This window comes from Octopus sinensis, linkage group LG12, assembly GCF_006345805.1.
Source record: "Octopus sinensis linkage group LG12, ASM634580v1, whole genome shotgun sequence".
Lineage (NCBI taxonomy): Eukaryota > Metazoa > Mollusca > Cephalopoda > Octopoda > Octopodidae > Octopus > Octopus sinensis.
This window is the reverse complement of record NC_043008.1, coordinates 10242082-10266843: the sequence shown is the minus strand read 5'-3', so window position 1 is coordinate 10266843 and position 24762 is coordinate 10242082. Positions and strand designations below refer to the sequence as shown.

The 24762-nt window shown below is 37.7% G+C and overlaps 1 protein-coding gene across 1 annotated transcript in view; it reads right to left on the bottom strand.

The window, feature by feature from the left end:
- Positions 1 to 9539: 9539 nt before the first annotated feature.
- LOC115218057 (alpha-aminoadipic semialdehyde dehydrogenase) overlaps positions 9540 to 24762 on the bottom strand; it is a 31465-nt gene continuing 16242 nt past the window's right edge. The window contains exons 9-19 of the mRNA XM_029787823.2: positions 22497 to 22554; positions 21731 to 21770; positions 21581 to 21622; positions 19863 to 19957; positions 19223 to 19307; positions 18386 to 18492; positions 17497 to 17613; positions 14955 to 15052; positions 14548 to 14621; positions 12342 to 12417; positions 9540 to 9977 (exon numbers count right to left, since the gene is read on the bottom strand). Coding sequence (XP_029643683.1) covers positions 9923 to 9977; positions 12342 to 12417; positions 14548 to 14621; positions 14955 to 15052; positions 17497 to 17613; positions 18386 to 18492; positions 19223 to 19307; positions 19863 to 19957; positions 21581 to 21622; positions 21731 to 21770; positions 22497 to 22554 — 847 coding nt within the window. The 3' untranslated portion in view covers positions 9540 to 9922. The remainder of the gene's footprint in view (positions 9978 to 12341; positions 12418 to 14547; positions 14622 to 14954; positions 15053 to 17496; positions 17614 to 18385; positions 18493 to 19222; positions 19308 to 19862; positions 19958 to 21580; positions 21623 to 21730; positions 21771 to 22496; positions 22555 to 24762) is intronic.

Sequence of the window (24762 nt, the reverse complement as noted above, 5' to 3'; positions counted from 1 at the left end):
TTATTTATGGGTTTTTCTTCTTCTTTCAAATTTGCTTCCATTTCTTGCCAAGTGTCTTCCCGACTCCTAGGGCAAAGAAACTCATTGTATACATTGGTAGGCCATTAAACTAAACTCACTAGTTCGTTCATTTTTTTTTTTTTTTTTTGATAGTAATAAAGTTAAATTAAAATACATGGGTAGTAATAGTTCTCACATCGACAATGCTCTTCTTGCAATAATATTATTATCATTATTATTATTATTAGTGTTAGTGTATATCCCAAATCCCAATGTGGATTTCAGGTTGGGACAGGCACAGCTGTCATAATTTTTACCCTTCAGTAAGTTCAAGAAAAAGCATGTAATCAAAATATTGACTTGTCCATAGTCTTTGTCAACTTGACCAGTGAATCATTAGGTGCTTTGGAAAATTTTGTCAAAAGTTGGTCATCCTGATAAATGATAAGGGTTTTAGAATCTCAGCACAAAGGAATGATGGCAACAGTGTTCAGGGGTATTTTCTGTTGCCACTGGAACCAAACAGGTTTTAGCCCCTGCACATTATTTTTTCTCCCATATTTTCAATGATGTTTCAACATGCTTTTAGGGATAACCATGAAAGTGTAGTAGTAGTAGTAGTAGTAGTAGTAGTAGTAGTAGTAGTAGTAGCAGTAGCAGCAGCAGCAGTAGCAGCAGTAGTAGTAGCAGTAGTGGTGGTGGTGGTAGTGGTGGTGGTGGTGGTGGTGGTGGTGGTGGTAGTAGTAGTAGTAGTAGTAGCTTAGGCTGTTTTACATCCATTTTCCATGGTTTATTTGTTCAAATCAATGTTTCCATTGCTGGATACTCAGTCTACTGCAAGCCACACACACACACATACACACACACAAACACACACACATATATATACATATATATATATAATGTTTAGTGTGTAAATCCAACTAGAGAAAACAACAAACTTACTTCAGCCTTATTAAATTTCCTCAACCAAGCAAATTCTGTTTAACTGGCAAGGACAAAAGAGATCAATAATCAATATATATATACACACAGAGATAATGGTGATTCATTGATATTGATTATGAAATATCTACCATGGGGTTGAGGGGAAATTCCTCAAGGGAACATTCTACATTACTCAGCCCACATATTCTCTCCCCAACACTCCCTAAACTCATTCCATCTCGAAAGACCCCCCACCCAACTCCTCCTACCTCTTGTACTCCTTCTCTCCCATCCCCACACACATTCATAAGTTATGTACTTTTATTTTTTTGCATTTTTCTTTTTTCTTTTAATTGCTTCAGTTATCACGCTGTGGCCATGCTGGGGCACCGCCTTGAAGAATTTTAACCAAAACGCATCAGAGCCAGTACGTATTCTTTTGTTAACCCTGGTCCTTATGTTATTCCGTGTGTGTGTGTGTCTTCGTGTCTGTATTTGTCCCCCACCACTGCTTGGCAGTTGGTGTTAAGCTGCAGGGACATAAGTAACACCAATACCTATTTCATTATTACCCACTAGGGGCTAAACACAGAGGGGACAAACAAGGACAGACATAGATATTAAGTCGATTACATCGACCCCAGTGCGTAACTGGTACTTAATTTATCGACCCCGAAAGGATGAAAGGCAAAGTCGACCTCGGCGGAATTTGAACTCACAACGTAACGCAGACGAAATACCGCTAAGCATTTCGCCCGGCGTGCTAATACCAATTACCAAGCAATGGTGGTGGGTACACGAACACACACACACACACACACATATATCACCATCATCATCATCATCATCATTTAATGTCTGGTTTCCTTGCTGGCATGGGTTGGACAGTTTGTCAAAGAGCTGGCAAGCAGGGAGTCCAGACTCGAATTGTCCAGACTCCAACAGACAATTGGAGTCCAGACTCAAATTGTCTGTTGTGGCAAGGCTTCTACGGTTTGATGTTGTTCCTAATGCCAACCACTAAATAGAGTGTGCTGGGAGCTTTTACTGTCCACTGGCATGGAATAAGTGAGAGTTAGCTCATGTGGGAATTGAACTCACATCTCTTATTTCCACGACAAGAGTACTGACCTATTCCACCAACATAGATACACACACACAAAAAAAACATACAAACACACTAACACACACACACATATACATACACAAACACACACACACACATATATACAACGGGCTTGTAACAGTTTCCATTTACCAAATCCACTCACAAGGCTTTGGTCAGCCTAAGGTGGCAAGCTGGCAGACACTTTAGCATGCTGGGTGAAATGCTTAGCGGTATTTCATCTGTCTATATGTTCTGAGTTCAAATTCCGCTGAAGTCGACTTTGCCTTTCATCCTTTCGGGGTCGATAAATAAAGTACCAGTTTCGCACTGGGGTCGATGTAATCGACTTAATCCCTTTGTCTGTCCTTGTTTGTCCCCTCTATGTTTAGCCCTTTGTGGGTAGTAAAGAAATAGGTATTTCATCTGTCATTACGTTCTGAGTTCAAATTCCACCGAGGTTGACTTTGCCTTTCATCCTTTCGGGGTCGATAAATAAAGTACCAGTTTCGCACTGGGGTCAATATAATCGACTTAATCCCTTTGTCTGTCCTTGTTTGTCCCCTCTATGTTTAGCCCCTTGTGGGCAATAAAGAAATATATAGTAGAAGATACTTGCACAAGGTGCCACACAGTGGGACTGAACCTGGAACCCTAACAGCTAGGAAGCAATCTTCTTACCACACAGCTACAACTGTGCCTGTATCGCCTGATTCATAAGAGATAACTGAATAGTGAGTGGACGGCTGAACAGCCGAGCTCAAAATAACCGACCTTGAGCTGAGTTTAATCAATGAATTAAAATGCATCGATGATATCACCCGAGAGCAAGCATGATCCTTCGGAATGGAAACAGTACATGGTGAGATCAATCGAGTGAAAGACAGAAAAAATGAAAAGGAAAACAATGAAATCTATTGATTGGTTTTGTGGTTCGGAAGAAATTGGAAATGAATACTGATAGTCAATTGGATTATTGTAAGTAATGTGTAGCTTAGTTACCATAGCAACAGCACTGCGATAATGTTTCAGTACAATAATTATTAATTTTTCCAGATATGTTTTAATGTTTGTAGCAATTAATGGCTATTATCTCCTGACTAATTGATTTCATTGATAATTGCAACTGTCTCAGTTTTCTACTTTGATATCGGAAGTCTTTATGTTGTATTCATTCTATTAGAAATAGCAATCAAATTTCATTGAAATTATAAAAAAAAAGGAGGGACATATTAGATAATGTAGTCTCTGTTATACAAACTGATGGGATGGTTATGGCTGGAAGGCTTTGAATTATAAGTCTGCTTCATCAGGTTTGCTTGATTGGGAAAATACAGTTTTTAATAAACTGAGCCAATGAGAGAGTCATTCAATAGTGAGACAACCTCTTATCTTAGACTAGGCGTAGGAGTGGCTGTGTGGTAAGTAGCTTGCTTACCAACCACATGGTTCCGAGTTCAGTCCCACTGCATGGCACCTTGGGCAAGTATCTCCTACTATAGCCTCTGGCCGACCAAAGTCTTATGTGTGGATTTGATAGACGGAAACTGAAAGAAACCTGTCGTATATATGTATATATATATATAATATATATATATATATATATATATATGTATGTTTGTGTGTCTGTGTTTGTCCCCCCAACATTGCTTGACAACTGATGCTGGTGTGTTTTCATCCCCGAAACTTAGCAGTTCGGCAAAGTACTGGGCTTACAAAGAATAAGTCCTGGGCTCGATTTGCTTGAATAAAGGCAGTGCTCCAGCATGACCGCAGTCAAATGACTGAAACAAGTAAAAGAGAGTAAAAAAAGTTGTACTATGACTCAGTGGAAAACGGCAAATGGAGGACAGAAAGCTGACATATAAGTGAAAAAGAAGCAGCAAAGATAGCCAAATGTCCAAGCATCATACACAGAATAGAACACAAAAAGACTGAATACTCAACAGTAAGAGAACGATGAAGAGGAACGCTTCATTAGGCATGTCAGAAGTGGTGTTGGCAAATTTCAAGAAGCATGAAATTGTTAACCCTTTCGTTACTCTATTTATTTTGGGATGCTCTGTGTTTCTTTCAATTACTTTAAATATAACAAAAAATTTAGTAAAATAACTTAGTCATCATTAAGCTAGTGTTAGGACCATAAATTGTGACTAAGGTTTGGTGGAATATTTTAATTCAAAACTTATGAAAACAAGACATTTTTACTACGGAGCCAGAGCCGGTTTCAGCCGGGTTGGTAATGAAAGGGTTAAAAGATATTCTGTTCTGATGGCTAACGACCATTGTGGGTTGTTTATTTCATGCTTCAACAATTCTGATTGTGAAAATACTTTTTTTGAAATTCCTGGGTTCTGAGCTTTTTTTTTTTTGATTTTATAAGCATGTCCACAGGTGGTAGAGATGCTGAAGAGATAAAAGGTGGCCAAAGTTATCAGTGGAAAGATGGTGGGCAATCTTGAGGGCTTCTGCTAACCCTATAATGCTAAACGTTATAATTTTAGTGTGTCAATGCCCAGAGAAGCAAGACATTCAAGATGCTGCAGGATGGTCATGAGAGAGCACAATCACCTCTTCCAGGATAAACAAAGAATGTATATAAAAAAGAATGCGTATAAAAAGAGAGAGAGAGAGTGAAAAAAGAGAGGGAGAGAGATATCAATGGGGACATTAACATATTTAAATCTAGTTGGGATGAAAATTATATAATATAGGTTATTTGCTGGATTCTCTTTTACTCTTTTACATGTTTCAGTCAATGGACTGTGACCATGCTGGGGCATCATCTAGGTTAATTATCTTTTTGATTAATTATGTCCGTTACACCCAGAACCATAATTACAGCATCAAAGATATTCTGAAAAAAATCAATATTAATTAACACCTAAAGCAGCAATCTGGCAGCAATATTTGCACACCAGGTAAAATGCTTCACAGCATTTCATCCACCTTTATCTCTGATAATTCCAGGTAACTGCAGGAGAAATACCTGGTTCAGAATAAACAGCTATTCCTGGCTTTCCCTGATGTGAAGACAGCATTTGACAAAGGATCACATTCGGTAATCTGGTGAGCTCTGAGGACATGAGGTGTAGATGAATGGTTTGTGTGGGCAGCTGAAGCTAAGTACAAGGATGCAGCAGGTAAAGTGAGAGTTGACAATGACTTCAGTGACGAATTTAGTATCAAGATAAAGAGTCCATCAAGGTTCAGCCCTCACTCCTCTCCTGTTCGTCATAGTCCTACAAGCTACCCCAGAGGAGTTTAACAGTGTCCATGGAAACTCTTATATGCTGATGATCTAGTTCTTATAGCTGAATCCAAAGGGGAATTAGAGAATTAATTCCAGGCATGGAAGCTAAATCTGGAATTGAGAAGCCTCAGAGTAAACTTAGCAAAGACAAAAGTTTTAGTAAATAGTAAAGAAGACGAGAACTGGATGGCCTTCTTCAATATGCAGAAAAGGAGTACTCTTTTACTTGTTTCAGTCATTTGACTGTGGCCTCTATCAGTCTCTTTTGCCGAACCACTAAGTTACAGGGACGTAAATACACCAGCATCAGTTGTCAAGCGATGTTGGGAGGACAAACACAGACACACAAATATATACACACACATATATATACGACGGGCTTCTTTCAGTTTCCATCTACCAAATCCACTCACAATGCTTTGGTCGACCCGAGGCTATAGTAGAAGACATTTGCCCAAGGTGCCATGCAGTGGAACTGAAGGTAGAAACGCCATACACTGTACTTGATGTAAGCTGTGGACACACAAGAAATGTAGTGGAATCACTGACAGACTATCCATAAATATGAGCTTCATATGCAGCAGCTGCACTGGAGCAGTTTGCATGAGCATATGCTGCACATTGTACTTGCCCCCATGTTACAGTGACTCCTCACTCCCATGCATTAGGCCTGCCTCGTCTCCCTGCCACCCCCAGCTCCTATGGATTACCTATTTCTTTACTACCCACAAGGGGCCAAACACAGAGAGGGCAAACAAGGACAGACAAACAAATTAAGTCGATTATATCAACCCCAGTGTGTAACTGGTACTTAATTTAATCGACCCCAAAAGGATGAAAAGCAAAGTCGACCTCGGTGGAATTTGAACTCAGAACGTAGCAGCAGACAAAATACCGCTAAGCATTTTGCCTGGCATGCTAACGTTTCTGCCAGCTTGCCACTTTCTGCTATGGATTACCAACCATGTCACCCTCTCTCTTGACCTCCCCCAATGACAACTGTATCATCATTACTACTTCTGCTGTTGCTTGTCTCACCAGCTTCTTGTTCATCTGCCCTTCAACCCTCCTCCCTCTGGTAATCTGCTTCCTCATCTTCTCCCTTTGTTCTCCAACCCATACAATCTTGCAAAAGCAATTCTTCAACTGACTTTGTGCCTTGTGGGGCCACCTGGGCACCACATCACCATTTTTTCTCTCTAGCAGCTCCTACCACTTTTTTTTTTCTTTCTCTCCTCACCTTTTTCCTCTGCTAACCCTAAGTACCTATGCAGAGCCCTATACAGGAACCTGCTCTGCTCCACTTCTCATAGTAATCCCCTCATCTTCTACCATAAAGTCGACCCCCTCCCTCATGCTCATAGTCCTGCAAATTGCATGGCAACCTCAACAGTGCAGGTGGCAAGAGAAAAAAAAACAAAAAAACACCCAATCCACATTAAAGTGGTTGGCATTAGGCAAGGCATCCAGCCATAGAAACTTTGTCAAAATAGACATTGGAACATCATGCAACACATCAGATCCTATCATCATCATCATCATTGTTTAACGTCCGTTTTCCATGCTAGCATAGTTTGGATGGTTCAACTGGGGTCTGGGAAGCCAGAAGGCTGCGCCAGGCCGTCTGATCTGGCAGTGTTTCTACGGCTGGATGCACTTCCTAACGCCAACCACTCAGTGAGTGTAGTGGGTGCATTTTACGTGCTACCATCAAGGGGGCCAGACGAGGCTGGCAACGGCCACAATTGGATGGTGCATTTTATGTGCCACCGGCACGGAGGCTAGTCGGGGCGGCACTGGCAACGGCCACATTCGGATGGTTCTTTTACGTGCCATCGGCACTGGTATCACAGCTACAATTTCCATAACTGAGATAATCCATGCCAGCATGAAACACTGACGTTAAATGATGACGACATGGGAGAAGGTGCCTCTATAAATAAAGCAGCATTCATATATTAGTTAAACTGCTACTTCAGGTCACCCTCTTATATGTCTGTACAGAGATTTCTACCCTTTTCACATACAAACTTGTATGCACAATTTACAAACACTTATGTTAAGATTCAATGGCAATGTAATAGAATACCAGGTGTTCATTAGTTGATAGTTAAAGGAATTGATCAGAGATATATGTACAGTGTCTCTCAGAAATCAATATATCAGACATTTTTATCTCTTTACTCTAGAGAGTGAATGATAAGTTACAATGACCAAACTGTTAAATGTATCGATTACCTAGGGAGCCAATAGGTGATCGTTTGAATCGCTAGAAACAGCAGCCAAGTGACACTGCGCTTTATTTTTTATTAAAGAAAGGAAGGATACATTAGATAAAATACTCCAGGGTACACTATACCTAGAAACAACAATAGCAACAACCACTTATTAATCTTTGATAGTGTGTTTCCCATCCTGTTATTGCCAATGGAAGAGAGCCACTACAGTCAATCTACTAGAAAAAAAACCCAGCAAAATCTTCTTCAAATCACACACAACCATCTAGGAAAAACAATAGAATGTATGAGATAACGTTTTCTTTGCTTGGGAAAAAGAAGGGATGGTCATAACCAGAATGTTTTTTATCATAAATCTGTTTGATCAGAGACGACCTAAGGTTAAACAACACCCAGCTAAGTTACTCTACTCTTTTACTTGTTTCAGTCATTTAACTGTGGCCATGCTGGAGCACCGCCTTTAGTTGAGCAAATCAACCCCAGGACTTATTCTTTGTAAGCCTAGTACTTATTCTATCGGTCTATCTCGCCGAACTGCTAAGTAACGGGGACATAAACACACCACCATTGGTTGACAAGCAGTGTCGGTGGGGACAAACACACACACATATATATATATATATATACAGGACAGGTTTCTTTCAGTTTCCGTCTACCAAATCCACTCACAAGGCTCTGGTCGATCCGAGGCTATAGCAGAAGACACTTGCCCAAGATGCCACGCAGTGGGACTGAACCCAGAACCATGTGGTTGGTAAGCAAGCTACTTACAACACAGCCACTCCTGCACCAATTTAAACTATTTCCCCGGTACACTGCTAGGTCTAGGGACAAAGGTTAACCTTTGACATGGTTCAGTCCACCTTAATGAGAGGTATAACAGAACTGGAACAACAGGTGTAACAAAGCTATCCATTAACATTACAAAGTAAGGTCGTTATCCAGTTTCCAAAAAAATGTAATCTAAACAACCTATATGTTTGAACCTCCCAGTTTCTTTCAGCCAACGATTTATTTTATCTCTCTCTATATAAAGCTGAAGTTGTCTGTGTATGGCAGGTTTGGTAGCCTTCAACTAACACTATCTCCTCCAAGACCCTGTGACACAAGTTGACCAAAATTGAGAGTATGATAGAAGAAGGCTTGCTCTTCCATCCGTAGAAGAAAAAATTCAAATCAGACCATGTTAACACCAAAAATTATTTACATCAAAAAGGTGTTTTTTTTGTATGAAAATCCCTATTTTTTACAATTTTTTGACTGCTGTGTCACCATTTTTCAGTGCATTTCAACCAGAAAAATGTTCTCTTAAAGAGAATAACAAGCTACATAATGCAGAATTTTCACTTTTCAAAAATCCAATTCTAAAGGGTCGAAACAAACCCGAGCAACGCCGGGTGATACTGCTAGTATTTAATAAAATTGGTGCAGGTACATCTGTCTGGTTAAGAAGTTTTGTTCCCAACCATATGATTTCTGGTTTAGCTCCATTGTGTGGTTATCGTGTGTGTGTGTGTGAGTGTATATCTGCACTTGTACAAAATTCACAGTATTCAAGGGGGATGTTGTCACTTCCATCAATAAATAGTCTGCATATTTCATATCTTAGAAGCTGTGAGAAACAAACAAAAAAAAAACCCTTACTTGAAAAAAAAATTTTAATTAAGGTAAATGGTTAGCATCAGAAAAGGCATCCAGCTGTAAAACAATGCCTCAATATCATTCATCTAACCCATGCTAGCAGAGAAAAGCAGATGTAAAACAGACGAAAATATTTTCCTTTAGTTTTGGCACGTAAAAGCACCCACTATACTCTCGGAGTGGTTGGCGTTAGGAAGGGCATCCAGCTGTAGAAACTCTGCCAGATCAAGATTGGAGTCTAGTGCAGCCATCTGGTTCGCCAGTCCTCAGTCATTTGTCCAACCCATGCTACCATGGAAAGCGGATGTTAAACGATGATGATGATGATGAATTCACAAAACACAAAAACTAATAAAAATAAAAAGTAAAGTACAACACATTTTTATATAGCTTTTATTCAGCTTATTTGTCTTTTACAAAAATATTTTGTGAAATTTGATAAGCTATTACTGCTCTAGCTCAAATTCCTTCATCAATTCGCTAAATTTTCTCCAAAAGGGAATAAGGATCGCGTGTGTGTGTGCATGTGTGTGTGTGTGTGAGAGTGAATGTATGTTATTGAAAGTGGAGGGGGGGTTATTGATTGACATGATTTCATCTATCAGAGTAACCAAAGAGACTTCGATTACAGGTCAATAATCTAGTCTAAAATACTAGATCAATAATCTCAAGCTTAAACAAATGGATGCAAAATGCACCATGGAATCATTTTGAAACGTTGGTAGAATCCGTTTCTGAAGAAGCAGGCCTGTCAACATTTTATTCAAACTTGATGCCTTGGGCAAGAGGTAATTCTTTGCTGTAGTTGATGGTGCTAGAAAATATAACAAAAAGAGAAATATGTTAAAAAATCAATACAAAATGTTTGGTTCAATTTCTTTTTTTGTAAAGAAAGAGAAACTGTAAAAGAAAGTAAAAAGAAATATAATAGGGCTCTGCTATCAAAGCTATCAATCCTCTTTCTCAGAGCCTTCCTTGGAAGATGCAGAGGGGCTGGCACGAAACTTATATTAGCAGTATCAGAACACTGGCGGACCTGGTTGGCTCTATGCATGATGACATCCCTGAGACCACTAACCTGGGATGACCTCAGCCTCATCAAGCAAAAGCATGAAACAAGCAAGTAAGCGAAGAAATTTAAGGGCCATTTTAAGAAGAAATTCTTTATAGCAAACCCACATTGGTATGGGGTAAAAAAGAAAATTTTTTTTAAAGGCTATGAACAGTCAGTGTGAACACTTGCAAAAATGTCCTAAGCCTGAACTTATTAGGTCCATCTCGAATTCCAGAATTCAAAAGGCCAGAGCTTAACATCATTTCCAGGGCATACATTCCCCTTTGAATGGGATGCTGATCCATTACAGGATTAACTCCCCAGCTATAACTGGAACTCAGACAAGTGGACTAGAGCAACACGAAATGAAGAACACAATCCACTACTCTGTCCAGGAATCAAAACCATGATTTTAAGATTTTGAGTACACCACCCTAACCACTAGACCCCGCACCACCACTTAAACTTAATGAATCATTAGAGGTTTTTTTTTTCTTTTACTTTTTTTAGTTGTATGTATTTGTGAACAACAGCATCAATGAATATTTGTACTGGAATCAAGTTTCAACAGGTCAATCATTGTAGGTCAGTTTCTTCCAAATGTCAACTGCACTTACACAATACTATTTACAGCTAAGTGGACTGGCAGTCAACTGGCTTTCAAATCCATTGCCTTTTTCTTTTGCAAATACTAGTTTCAAATTTCAGCACAAGGCCAGCAATTTCATTCCAGGGGAGGGGTTAAATCAATTACATCAACACCATAGCTCAACCGGTATTTATTTTATTAACTCCAAGAGGATGGAAAGTAAAGTCAACCTCAACAGAACTTGAGCTCAGCATCTGAAAACAGATGAAATGCCATGAAGCATCTTATTTCTTTATTACCCACAAGGGGCTACACACAGAGGGGACAAACAAGGACAGACAAATGGATTAAGTCGATTACATCGACCACAGTGCGTAACTGGTACTTATTTAATCGACCCCGAAAGGATGAAAGGCAAAGTCGACCTCGGTGGAATTTGAACTCAGAACGTAGCGGCAGACAAAATACCTATTTCTTTACTACCCACAAGGGACTAAACACAGAGGGGACAAACAAGGACAGACAAACGGATTAAGTCGATTATATCGATCCCAGTGCGTAACTGGTACTTATTTAATCGACCCCAAAATGATGAAAGGCAAAGTCAACCTCGGCAGAATTTGAACTCAGAACGTAGCGGCAGACGAAATACCGTAAAGCATTTCGTCCAGCGTGCTAACAGTTCTGCCAGCTTGCCGCCTTCTTCTTTGAATAAAATGCCACAAAGCATCTTGCTGCCCGATGTGCTAACAATTCAGCCAACTTGCTGCCATTTTCAAACATTAAAAAGAACTATTAATCTTCCTTGGACTGAGACACCAGCACAGTTACTGATCTCCTGTTCTACATACATCATCATCATAAGACTTCTATTTCTCCTTGGACTGGGCTGGAGAGATGTGCAACACAACAGCCTTAGCTATTACTTCAAGGCAGTATTGGCAATAAATAAAGCTTATATTAGCAGTATCAGGTTAGAAACTAACTGCCACTAATCCCTAACTCTTTCCTGTACACTAATCTTCTCATATATATGATTAATTAGATCATCAACACAAACTTCAATTAAAAAGAAGATTAATGAAATTCTAGCATACGAGCCTTTTACAGCAAAACCAAGTGAAATGGCTACCACTGAAAATAAGAAACCAAAAAGTTGATTATGGTACCAACTGGTCCCATTATTACCGTAAATCCTCAAGTATAGTCCGCCCTTGAGTATTATACGCAGGGGATTTTAGGGGGCTGTACTTCTGAAAAACCTAAACCTTGTGTATAATACACATCCCTTCTCTAACTTGAGTCGTGTGTAATTAAGCCAGCAGCACCTAGTCGAACAAACACTTCCGTGCATGCATAATACAATAATGGTGATGTTCTTAACCGTTATATGGGAATGTAAATACGTTTTTTAAATTGTTTTTGTTACATGTCATTCTGTGTTTTGAATACTTTAATTTTGATAAATGTTGCTTACCATAGAAGTGTTCAAAATATTGAAATAAAAATTTTAAGTAGAAGTTAAAGAGAATTACCATGTTGATCGTCGCATATATTGCTTCCAGGCGTCACTACCAGACTCTCGACCCCCTCCGGTGTGTTTCTCTCCCCCTGAAAGAACAGACAACAAAACCAACAATTATAAACAGGAGAACATCTTTAACCCTTTCGCATTCAGATCACTTTGTCAAAAGTGACGTTTGTTTATTCACATTTAAAAAAATTAATGGATCTTTTCATTTTGACCGGCAGATTTTTAAAATAATTTCTTTGTAACTAAACACTTTTAAACTTCGTATACTGGTAGAATGACAAACTGATATGATACCACAAGAGATTGTTGTTGACAAACAACCGCAGAAATTGTATTCACCTCAATAGACGTCATTGATTGGTTGAAATTGCCGAAATGCAAGAAATAGCTTACAAACTACAGAATTTTCTCAAGAAAGTCAAGAGAAAAAGATGTTTTATGTAACACATTCTACCAGTATACGAAGTTTAAAAGTGTTTAGGTACAAAGAAATTATTTTTAAAATCTGCCGATCAAAGTGAAAAGATCCAAATTAAATCAAACATCATCTTGTAGCTTCAAGATTTCGAGAATGTGATTGCTTATTTTTAGATTAAACATTTTAGATTGACAGGTATGAGAGGCTGAATGGGGCCAGATTCAACATAAAACAGACAGGGTATTTGGAATGGAAGGGTTAAATAGTTTCTGATGATATCCTCATAGTGACTTAAGTGGGATATATTGGATTAGATTATCAAATCAAAGCCAACAACTGTCATTCCTGAATAATTCTTTATTTCAGTTTTCTTTTACTGGTTTCAGTTTTTCTTTTTATAGATTGGTTGTATAGTTAAGAAGTTTGCTTCCCAACCATTGGGCTCTGAGTTCAGTCTCACTGCGTGGCACCTTAGGTAAGTGTCTTCTACTATATCCCTGGACTGACCAAAACCTTACGACAGAATTTTGTAGGCAGAAACTGAAAGAAGTCCATCAAGCACGCACACACAAGCAAGTTCATGATTAGAAGCTATGTCAGGACAAATTTCAAAAGGGACATAATTAACCAACAAAATCAAGAAACCTCAACCCATGCAAGCCTCTTATCGTCAATTCTAAAAGTCAATTTCGTATAAAGAGACTAGGCTTTCTTTTCACTAAATAAATATACAGAACTACAGTCTTACTGTGAAATAGGGCCTATGAGGACCTTTTTTTTTTTTTTTTTTTAGTTGTGATGATGATCAAATTGTCCGATTTTGTTATTAAACTATTAGAATCAATTCAGCTTTTACCCTCAAACAGTGGGGAGGCTACTTTGGCCTTGTAATATATACTGGTGTACAAAACCATTAAAGAACAGTAAACACCATTTTTTTGTTCACTGAAAATTGGAGCAAGCAGAGTTAGGTTGTCTTCAAAATATATTAGCAGTAGTAACAGCTGATCTTATGATCACCATTAAAAGTCTAGCATGGGAACCTCACACCAATTGTGCCTCTCATAAGATTTAATTCAATACTATACATTTGGCTTCAACAGGAATAAGCGCAACCAGTCGATTTGTGAGTCAATCTACTGGAAATAACCACCAAATCCCCTTCATATCACAAGCTACTATCATTAAAAGATCATCGTATGGAATAATGACGTCAAAAACACCCTGTCTTGAAACATAAAAAAAAAAAAAAAAGGTCATGATAGCCACAGCTGGAATGCCTGTGAAAGATTTCAGCTGGAACTAAATATCATCATGAAAAGTAAGATTTCAACCATGATCTTGCTATCAAGTGATTTTGTATATCAGAGACACACGTAAAAAGCACCCACTACACTCTCAGAGTGGTTGGCACTAGAAAGGGCATCCAGCTGTAGAATCTCTGCCAGATCAAGACTGGAGCCTGGTGCAGCCATCTGGTTCGCCAGCCCTCAGTCAAAATCATCCAACCCAATCTAGCATGGAAAGCGGACGTTAAATGATGATGATGAATGTTCAATGTGTCTCTTTAAAACGAAAAGGTGTGATAAGAGGAAGATTTGGTTTTTATTTCTAGCAGGTTCAGTAGCTACACAGAGGCTTGAGGCTCACTAGTTCAAGAGTATACTACTGTTAGGAGCCAAGGAGAATCATTGGATGCGTAACACAAGTTAACAGTTGATTAAAAAAACAAAACAAATTATTTCTCTTCCCACCATCACAAAATAAGAACATTTTGCTGAGTATTTACCAAATGCTCCACCAATTTCAGCACCACTAGTCGGAATGTTAACGTTGACGATACCACAATCAGATCCTTTTGGTCTGGAATACAAAACGAAATATTTTTTTTAGAAACACAGTATTGATAAGATAATTTATAAAACATTTAATTCATTGAACATATCAAGATGGTGTATAAATGCATTAGTTTGTAATTTCAAGAAATAAATATTTTTTAGAAACAAAACAAATTAATAAAATAATTTATTAAACAGCATTTAATTCACTGGATTCATCAAGGAGGTGTGTATAAACATTAAGTTGTAATTCCACCAAGAAATAAGAAGAAAAAAAAGGAGTTTGTGAGATAAATAGAATATACTCTTAGTAAGTATATTCTATTAAAAGAAGAGATCAGAAATCATGTAATTTTACCCAATCCACTTAAAGATGGATCCAAGATCTTTGGTAAACAAGCTGCTGGTAAGGCCTTGTTTCACTTCGTTGTTCCAGGTTATTGCCTCATCGACAGACTGCAATGAAATAATTTTGTAAATTAATATACAAACATACATAAAATTATATATAATAAAAGGCTTCCAAATAAGGAAGCGTAGTGCTAGAAACACAAAAAGGGATAAATTCATGAAAGGAATGAAAATTAAAAACATTTACCATCTCAGGTATGGGACATTACCCTATGGGACATAGTTGAGATGGTAAATGTTTTTAATTTTCATTCCTTTCATGAATTTATCCCTTTTTGTGTTTCTAGCACTACGCTTCTTTATTTGGAAGCCTTTTATTATATTTCTATACGAAAAAATATATACTCTAACCCTTTCGTTACTATATTTCTGACCAAATTACACCCCTTATGTGTTTCAATTAATTTCTAACGTAATCATAAATTTAGTCTGGTTTCATTAAACAACTATAACTTTTTTATTTATTGATATATTAATCTGATTTTTGGAAGATAATTTAATGAAATGTTCTCAACCAATTCTATACTATAATTTTTGTCACAAAGTGACTCTAATTGCAGGTAGATACAGGTAAATTCCACAAAATATAAAATTATTAAAATTTTGTTCAAACATCGCTATAGAAAATGGGTTATTAGCTAATATTCAATTGGGTATACAACAAAATTTTACGATAGAATTTGTTATTCTGGGTAACTTTCTGATACCCATATTTATGGCAAAATAGTCTTAATTTCATTTAAGGTTGTGGGAAACCACAAAGTATCCTTTCTTTCGCTTTGTTTACATTTAGCGTAACGGTTCGTTTTCGCTGTAATGATTTCAAATGGGCTCATTCGAAAAAGTAAAGAGAAATAGCCTAAGGCTTTACTCTTCTGGGAAAGTCTGTGGCTTGGTCCAGTTTCTTCAGAAAAATAACCGAAAGAAACAGTTTTTAAATTTTCACTCCATTCAGGTGCCAATTCGTTTTCTTTATCGCTATCGGAGATCTCAGATTCACTGTTTTCACTTTCGGAAAATGAAACATCAAATTCATTATCAAATACCACATGCTTTTTTTTTTCAGTCATAGAGTTAGATTTATGAAGGTCTTCAGTAGAAAATCCTTCGAATTCTGACTCGCTGCTTGATATAATGAAATTCATATCCATTTTTTGTCAGAATTACAAATTTTGAAAACACAATAGGAACAAATTTCGGAAAAAAATCTCCCAAAATTCACGGAATTAAAATTACACTTCGATTATTGTACAAAACTGTAGTTGAACTGTTTACGAAGTATAATATGTGTTTTCACGAATGTACTGAAGAGATTTGCTCTGATATTCTCATTTAAATATGAATAGGTAAATTCGGGCGGCTTTGGGCGGTTTGGTCTCATAAACCAAAATTTTTTTCGGGCGGCTTTGGGCGGTTTGGTAACGAAAGGGCTAATGACTAACTCGTCTTTTGTGCTAGGCCACTGGTAATAATAATTTATTATTACCCTATTTGATTATGTTTAAAATTATATATATATATATATATATATATATATATATATATATTAGTTGTCAATTGTGGAACATGACTGCCACCACATAAACCTGATGATTGTGTAACACATGAAAGTACTAGTTTATTTCAATACTGTAAAATTGTAAATAAAATGTGAAAATCAGACTAAGTTGGGATTTCAATGATTAATATATTTTTCTATACATAATCATATAAACTCGTGTGTGTGTGTGTACACACACATAGAGGCTGGGTGTAATAAAAGAGGAAGAATTCAAAATACTTGTAGAGTTCATTTATTCATTCAAAGCTGATGAGTCCTACTGCAGATTTTTTTTTTCCAGGCATTCTTTTAGAAGACAAAGAAGAACTAACACACTAAAGTGAGAAACTGAGTTGAAATAGAGTGATTTATCAAATCATCAGCTTCAAATGAATATTTTTTTGCCAAAAGAATCAAAACGGATGGTACTCCAATTGCATTTAATAATACAGCCATTTTTTTTCTCATTTTGTTCAGTCAACCAAACTAGAGAATAGGATTCATTTTTTTTACTTTTACTTCTTTTCATCAAACAAGCTTCACTAAAAAAGTATTGTTTTCTATTATACTTAGATATAAAATTATATTTCCTTTTACTAAAATCAATTACAAATAAATACGAAACAAACCTGTGAAACTGACTTAACTTAATCCTTTGGTATTTAAACAGACAATATCTGGCCCAAATATCTTACTTGTTTTATGTTCAAACTGGCCAGACTTGGCCTCTCACACTTATTCTACATCATTCTAAAAATCATTCAGAATCTCAAAGCTTCAAGATAATGTAAGATAAATTTAAAACATGTGAAGAAATAAGAATTACTTTTCACAGAATGTGAACTCTAAAAGGTCCACATTTTATAAACTGGGTATTTGTATATAATTCAACACATGAATAAGAAGAAAAGAAAAAAAAAATCTAATAATTTGAAAGAAAGACACTCACTTTGGTTTTAAGGACATAGACAATAGGAGCAAAAGTTTCCCTCTGTACCACTTCGGCATCGTGGGCAAGACCAGTTATGATGGTCGGCTCAACAAAGTTTCCAGTACGCTTTATTTGCTGAAAGTTAAAAAAAAAGAAAATTAACAAGGGGACCACCTTAATGTATTATATAGACATAATTAATTTGTGTGTGTGTGCGTTTCTTTTATAGTTTACTTGTTTCAGTCATTAGACCATAGCCATGCTGGGACACTGCCTTGACGATTTAGTTGAAGTAGCCCCATATGCCTTTGATTTTTTTTATATTAATCCCTTTTGGTGAACTGTTAAGTCACAGGGATGTAAATACACCAACACCGGTTGTCAAGAGGTAGTGGAAGACAAACACAGAGACAAAGACACGCACAAAAATGGCATTATATATATATATATATATATATATATATATATATATATAAATGGAGTTTAATATAGGTATAATTCAAATACTTTTACTTCCGACACATCATTTTCTGTTGAAATGTCTTATTGACAAGTTTCATTTCTTCACTTCCCTGAAGAGATTACATTATTTTACACCATTTTATTCCTTTGGAATAATATCAGTGAAATCTTCGAAACATGTGTCGGAAGTAAAAGTATTTGAATTATACCTGTGTTAAACTTCATTTATTTATTTATACATTATACAAAAAATTCCACGTAAACCCGAAGTTTCTACCTTTAAAAAACAAGGAGTTACAACCTCTTTACTTGTGTGATATTTTGCTACCCTGGTAACTATTTATCTATTTTTTCCGTGTTAATTGTTAACAAAGGAAAAATACACTCATCTAATTACATATATATATATATAAACTAGAACATGTAGAAATTTGATGAAACTTACTTTTCCACCATATTCAATTTTGCCTCCTTGGGCCACAGCGTCTGTAACTGCTTTCAAATAAAGGTCCACACCCTGTTGGCTGTGCATAGGGCCATAGAGAATTCCAGCTGAAAGTAAAAAAAAAAAATTTTGGTTACAAAATATCAAGAAACTAACTTCATTGCTAAACAGGTGAACAACTTGTATAATATTGTTCCTATGACATGTGCCTTCTCAAGTTCATTAACAGCACACCTGATGACCCCCAACCCCATTAATTTTTTTTTAAATGATGCATTCACAGTTCAGTTCTTGTGCATATTCTATGCACTGTTCATGCAGTTTTGGTTACTTTTTTTTGGTTACATCATCGTTTAACATCCGCTTTCCATGCTAGCATGGGTTGGACGATTTTGACTGAGAGCTGGCGAACCAGATGGCTGCACCAGGCTCCAATCTTAATCTGGCAGAGTTTCTACCGCTGGATGCCCTTCCTAACGCCAACCACTCCGAGAGTGTAGTGGGTGCTTTTTACGTGCCACCGACACAGGGCCAGTCTGGCGGTACTGGCAACGACCTCGCTCGAATCTTTTACACATGCCACCGGCGCGGGTGCCAGTAAGGCGATGCTGGTAACGATCATGCTCAAATGGTGTTTTTCACGTGCCACCGGCACGGAGGTCAGATAGCCGCTCTGACAACGATCACGCTCGGATGGTGCTCTTAATACCCTACTAGCATGGGGATTGAGTGCCAGTAGTGTGACGCTGGTAACGATGCACTACTGGAACTCGAGCCCTGTGCTAAACAAACCCAACAATTACAGTAAAAGCTACATCAAAAGGAGAATATACTCACATTCCAATGGGTCACCGATAGACAGCTGGCCGTAAGCTTTCACCAGTTTTGTCACAACTTCATCATGGACTTTCTCATGTAAAATCTTATGGAAAATAAACACACGTAAAAGAACAGTTTAGCAGCAGGAAAAAGTGACAGGATTTAAAGTAATAGGTTTACACAACTGGACCCTTTTCTCTCATTTCTCAATCTACACAATTCTGAGAATCAAGACTGATGTCAAGCTAAAAGATAATATACATTTATGTTAGAGAAAGGAAAAAGAATATAGTTAAGGTTTAGTCCCAGGTTAACCCTGACTGAGGAAACCTGAGATTAAAGATATTTCAGCTGTGATCATATCACCAAGTTTTTTTTGTATATCAGGGACACAATGTTCAATGTGTCTCTCTCTAAAACAAGAGTGTGTTAAGAGGAAGATTTGGTTTTTGTTTCTAGCATGTTCAGCAGCTACATAGAGGCACCAGGCTCACTAGTTTAAGAACATACTACTGTTAGGGAAGTGAGGGGAGAATCATTGGCTGAAAGAGGAGAGACTGTGTAAGGATGAGAGATATAAAACAAAAACAGACAAAAGAAATTTATTTTCATAATATACTTTTAAAGCCAAAAAAGTTCAATAATTTCTAATGCTTACCAAACGTCTTGTAGTTGTACATCTTTGACCAGCAGTTCCAGCACAAGCAAACAGAGCAGATCGCACAACCATTTCAAGATCAGCATCATCGTTTACTATTAAATACAATTAAAAAAATATTTTATTAAGTTTCTTCAGCATCAACATATTTTCAAATATTTCTCAAATTGTCTCATTTTCTTGGCAAACACGTCTCTTTAAAACTTCATTTAAAATGTTTCTTTCATCTTTTACTCGCTCCAATCATTGGACTGCAGCCATGCAGAGCCATCACTTCAAAAGATTTAGTGAAACAAATCAACACCAGTATATATATATTTCTTTTAACCCTTTAGTATTCAGGATTCTTTGTCAAATGTAATCCTTATTTATTCCCATTGCTTTGAATCAATTATGCATTATCTTGAAGCTTCAAGATTCCAATGGTGTGTTTATGTATTTTTAGAAGGACATTGAAGGGCAAGTGCAAGAGGTTGGATCTGGTCAGTTCTAACATAAAACAAGTAAAATATTTTAGCTGAATATGGCTGGATTAAATGCTAAAAGTTCAAGTCAGGTACTTATTTCTTTTTTCCAAACAGCTAAGTTATGGGAACATAAATAAACCAACACCAGTTGTCAAGCAACGAAGAACAAACAAAAAGACACACACAAACATAAATACTCAACAGGTTTCCATAAAGTTTCTTATTTCTTTACTACCCACAAGGGGCTAAACACAGAGGGGACAAACATGGACAGACAAACGGATTAAGTCGATTACATCGACCCCAGTGCGTAACTGGTACTTAATTTATTGACCCCGAAAGGGTGAAAGGCAAAGTCGACCCCGGCGGAATTTGAACTCAGAACGTAGCGGCAGACGAAATACCTATTTCTTTACTACCCACAAGGGGTCAAACACAGAAGGGACAAACGGATTAAGTCGATTACATAGACCCCAGTGCGTAACTGGTACTTATTTAATCGACCCCGAAAGGATGAAAAGCAAAGTCAACCTCGGCGGAATTTGAACTCAGAACGTAGCGGAAGGCAAAATACCGCTAAGCATTTCGCCCGGCGTGCTAACGCTTCTGCCAGTTCACCGCCTGCTTCCATACAGTTTCTGTCTACCAAATTCTCTCCTAAGGCATTGGTAAACCTGAAGCAATAATAGAAGACATTTGCTTAAGGTGCTGCACAGTGGGACTGAACACAAAACCATGCGATTGCAAACCTAGCTTCTTAACCACACAGCCATGCTTGTGCTTATATCTTTGTATATCTTTTTTCCTTTTTACTTGTTTCGGTTATTAGACTGCAGCCATGCTAGAGTACCACCCTGAAGGTTTTTTAAACAAACAAACGAACCCCAGTAGCTCTCTTTTTTAAGCCTGGCATCTATTCCATCGGTCTCTTTTGCCAAACTACTAAGTTATGGGGAGATAAACAAACCAACACCAGTTCTCAGGTGGTAATAGGGGAGAGAACACAAACACAACAACAGGCTTCTTTCAGTTTCTGTCTACCAAATTTACTCACAAGGCTTTGGTTGGCCCAAGGCTATAGAAGACAATTGCACAAGATGCCATGCAGTGGGACTGAACCTGGAACCCTGTGGTTGGGAAGCAAACTTCTTACCACCCACCCACGCCTGTGCCTGTATGTTTCAAAATTTTACTTAAATGTTTTTAAAGCTATTTTGTTGTAAACCAAGTTAAAAAGTAAAGAATATTTACCAATGAGTGCATTGTTGCCTCCTAATTCCAAAAGGCATTTACCTGAAACAAGGAAAAAAGGGAGAAAAAAAGGTTAAGAATCTTTGTGATAAAAGAATTAATTAAATCAAAATTTGAAATAGTAAAACAAAGGAATAATGTTAGACTAACCAAATCTTTCATGGACCTTCAATGATACAAGTTTGCCAATCTAAAAGACAAAAGAAAAAAAGCAAATTAAAAATTTACTAAGTGAATGGAGATACCCACCTTGACCTCATATGTGTGTGTGTGTGTGTGTGTGTGTACGCTGGAGTTGAACTAGGGACAGCTGATGAAGGGGATTTTTCCTTGTGTAGTTGCCTTGTACTCTGTTTTTCCGTTGTTAAAAAAATGGTCCGTTCCATGCTGTTTTTACGTTTTCATTCCTCGTTGAGTTCTACGTCTTTTTGTGGTGTCCTGTACACACGTATATATATTTATATATGCATGTATATATACATGTAGATGTAGGTACGTACATATATGTATGTATGTATATATATTTTATTTATTACACTATTGTATGACTGAGCGCCTTCGCGTCGATTCAATTCGTTTGGTTTCGTTTCGTCTCTTCTCTAAGCTGGTTTTATATATATATACATACACACACACACATTATAAACATTTAACAACTATGTGGTTGAAAATTGAAACTTCACATTATACAATGCTTCAATATGAGGGAGAAAGAGAGAGAGAGAGAGAAAGCAAAAGCGAGAGAGAGAAAGAGAGAGAGAGAGAGAGAGAGAGCGAGATAGCACGAGAGAGAGAGAGAGAGATAGTGAGAGAGAGAAAGAGAGAGAGAGAGAAAGAGAGAGAGAGAGAAAGAGAGAAAAAGAGAGAGAGAGTGCATGTTTTGTAAGGTATACAAAGTTGTATTTTTAAAACTCACTGCAGTGCTTCCTGTGAAAGACAAAAGGTTAACTCTTTCATCTGTTGCCATGAGATTTCTAGAAATGGGAGGATAAGAAAAAAAAAAAAAGATAATGAAGGCATCAAAACAAATGTAATTTCAAATTAAGTATCAAGAAAACCTAACTCGTTAGTTTTAAATAAGTTTCCTTTACAGCCAAAAAGAATAAAACCTCACACTTATTTTTACCATTTTCTACAGTTTTGCTTTTATATCAAGAATTATTGTGATTATTATAAACATGGTGGAGGCGAAATGGCCCAGTGGTTAGGGCAGCGGACTCATGGTCATAGGGTCGCGGTTTCGATCCCCAGACCAGGCGTTGTGAGTGTTTATTGAGCGAAAACACCAAAAGCTCCATGAGGCTCCGGCAGGGGATGGTGGCGATCCCTGCTGTACTCTTTTGCCACGACTTTCTCTCACTCTTTCTTCTGGTGGCCTGCTCGCTCAGCCAGGAGGTGGTGTCGTTTGAAGGCTAAAACAATGTGAAGCGCATTGTGACCAGCAATGTGTAGCAACATCTGATAGCCTGGTCGGTCATGGGGATCACGTTATTATAGACATAAAGATGCCAACATAAAAGTAAAGAAACACGAAAGAATCAAGTTACATTTAAACTTGGTAGAGAAACAGTTGATGCCATTTTTATATGGAGACAATATTTTTTTTTTTAAATCAAACAAAAGAACATCAACTATTCTTAGACATCAACTTCAAGCTACCTAGCTACCTTTGATAATCTGATGGAAGGCCCTGTGGCAGATGATAACAACATCTGTAGACACAAAGATAGTGTGAATTAAGGAGTAGAGGGAAGCACTATACAACAATACTAAGTTGTGGTCATGGAAGGTCAGTGAAACCATTTAGCATTTAAACCGGCCATATCCAGCCAAAATACCAGTTTTATGCTCAAAATGGTCAAATCTGGCCTCTTACACCAATCCTACAATGTCATTCTAAAAATTAACAGTTACCTCATCATAATCTCTACGCTACCAGCCGATGCATGATTAATTCAAAACAATGTGAAGAAATAAGAATTACATTTGATGGAATAATGTGAATGCTAAAAGGTTAAAAGCCAATCACTAAGCAACAAAAATTGCAAACTCGTTAATTAGAGAGGAGTTAGGTTTTGTTCTATTTTCTCTCAGACAATTCAACTGTCACCCATGGGATTCAAGCCTCTTCTCATCTCCTCAAAGACATACAGCATCTCGAAAGAGTCCAGAAGCTGGCTACCCGCATGGTTCTTGGTCTCAAGAATTTGTCTTATGAAGAAAGGCTGAAGACGCTCGACCTTTATTCTCTAGAAAAACGACGATGCCGTGATGATCTCATTCTCGCTCACAACATCATAAGCGGAAAGTGTAACCTCTCGAAAGAGCTGTTCTTCACTCCTGCTCCAGAGCGTCGGCTGTGGGGTCACTCCGAAAAGCTCTATCTGCGTCGATTTTATCTCAATCGAAGGAGAGGGTCTTTCTCCGTCCGGGTTGCGGATCCGTGGAATAAGCTGCTGGACGAGATGGTGACGATGCCGACAACCGCTCGGTTCAAACTCTCCCTTGACCAGAAATGGCCTGAACTCTTTGCATGAACACCCACCCTGTACATAACTCCATGTCCCCCCTACATGGCCTTGCTTTTTGAGCCAAAAATTAACTAACTAACTAATTAATTATTAAACATTCTAGTGACTGGCAAATATTCACTCCTCAACATTACACCTACTGGTTTCCCAATTGATGCAAACAAACTTTTAAGGCAGCAAGCTAGCAGAATCATTAGCACATCAGGTGAAATACTTAGCAGCAACCCACTTGTCTTTAGATTCTGAGTTCAAATTCTACCAAGGTCGACTTTGTCTTTCTTCCTTTCAGGATTGGGTAAAATAAGTGCCAGTTGACCACTGGGGTCAGTGTAATTGACTTACCCCCAACCAAAACTTGCTGGCCTTGCATCAAAGTTTAAAACCAATATTACAACCACTGACCCAGGGACACTTTTCCTGCTTGTCTCTCCCACTCAAAGTACAATGGCTTCAACTTCTCTTGCTCGTGAAAGCTGTTGATGACCCAAGGGTCCCAATACACATACCTTTCCTCCTCTTATCACTACTGTGTCTCTCTCTCTCAATCATTTTATTCAATTTTTTCTCCTCAAAACTGGGACCATCTAGTAGCCCATTGCCCATATTTCCCCATTACTCACCAACGACATAAACACAACAATAAGAAATGAT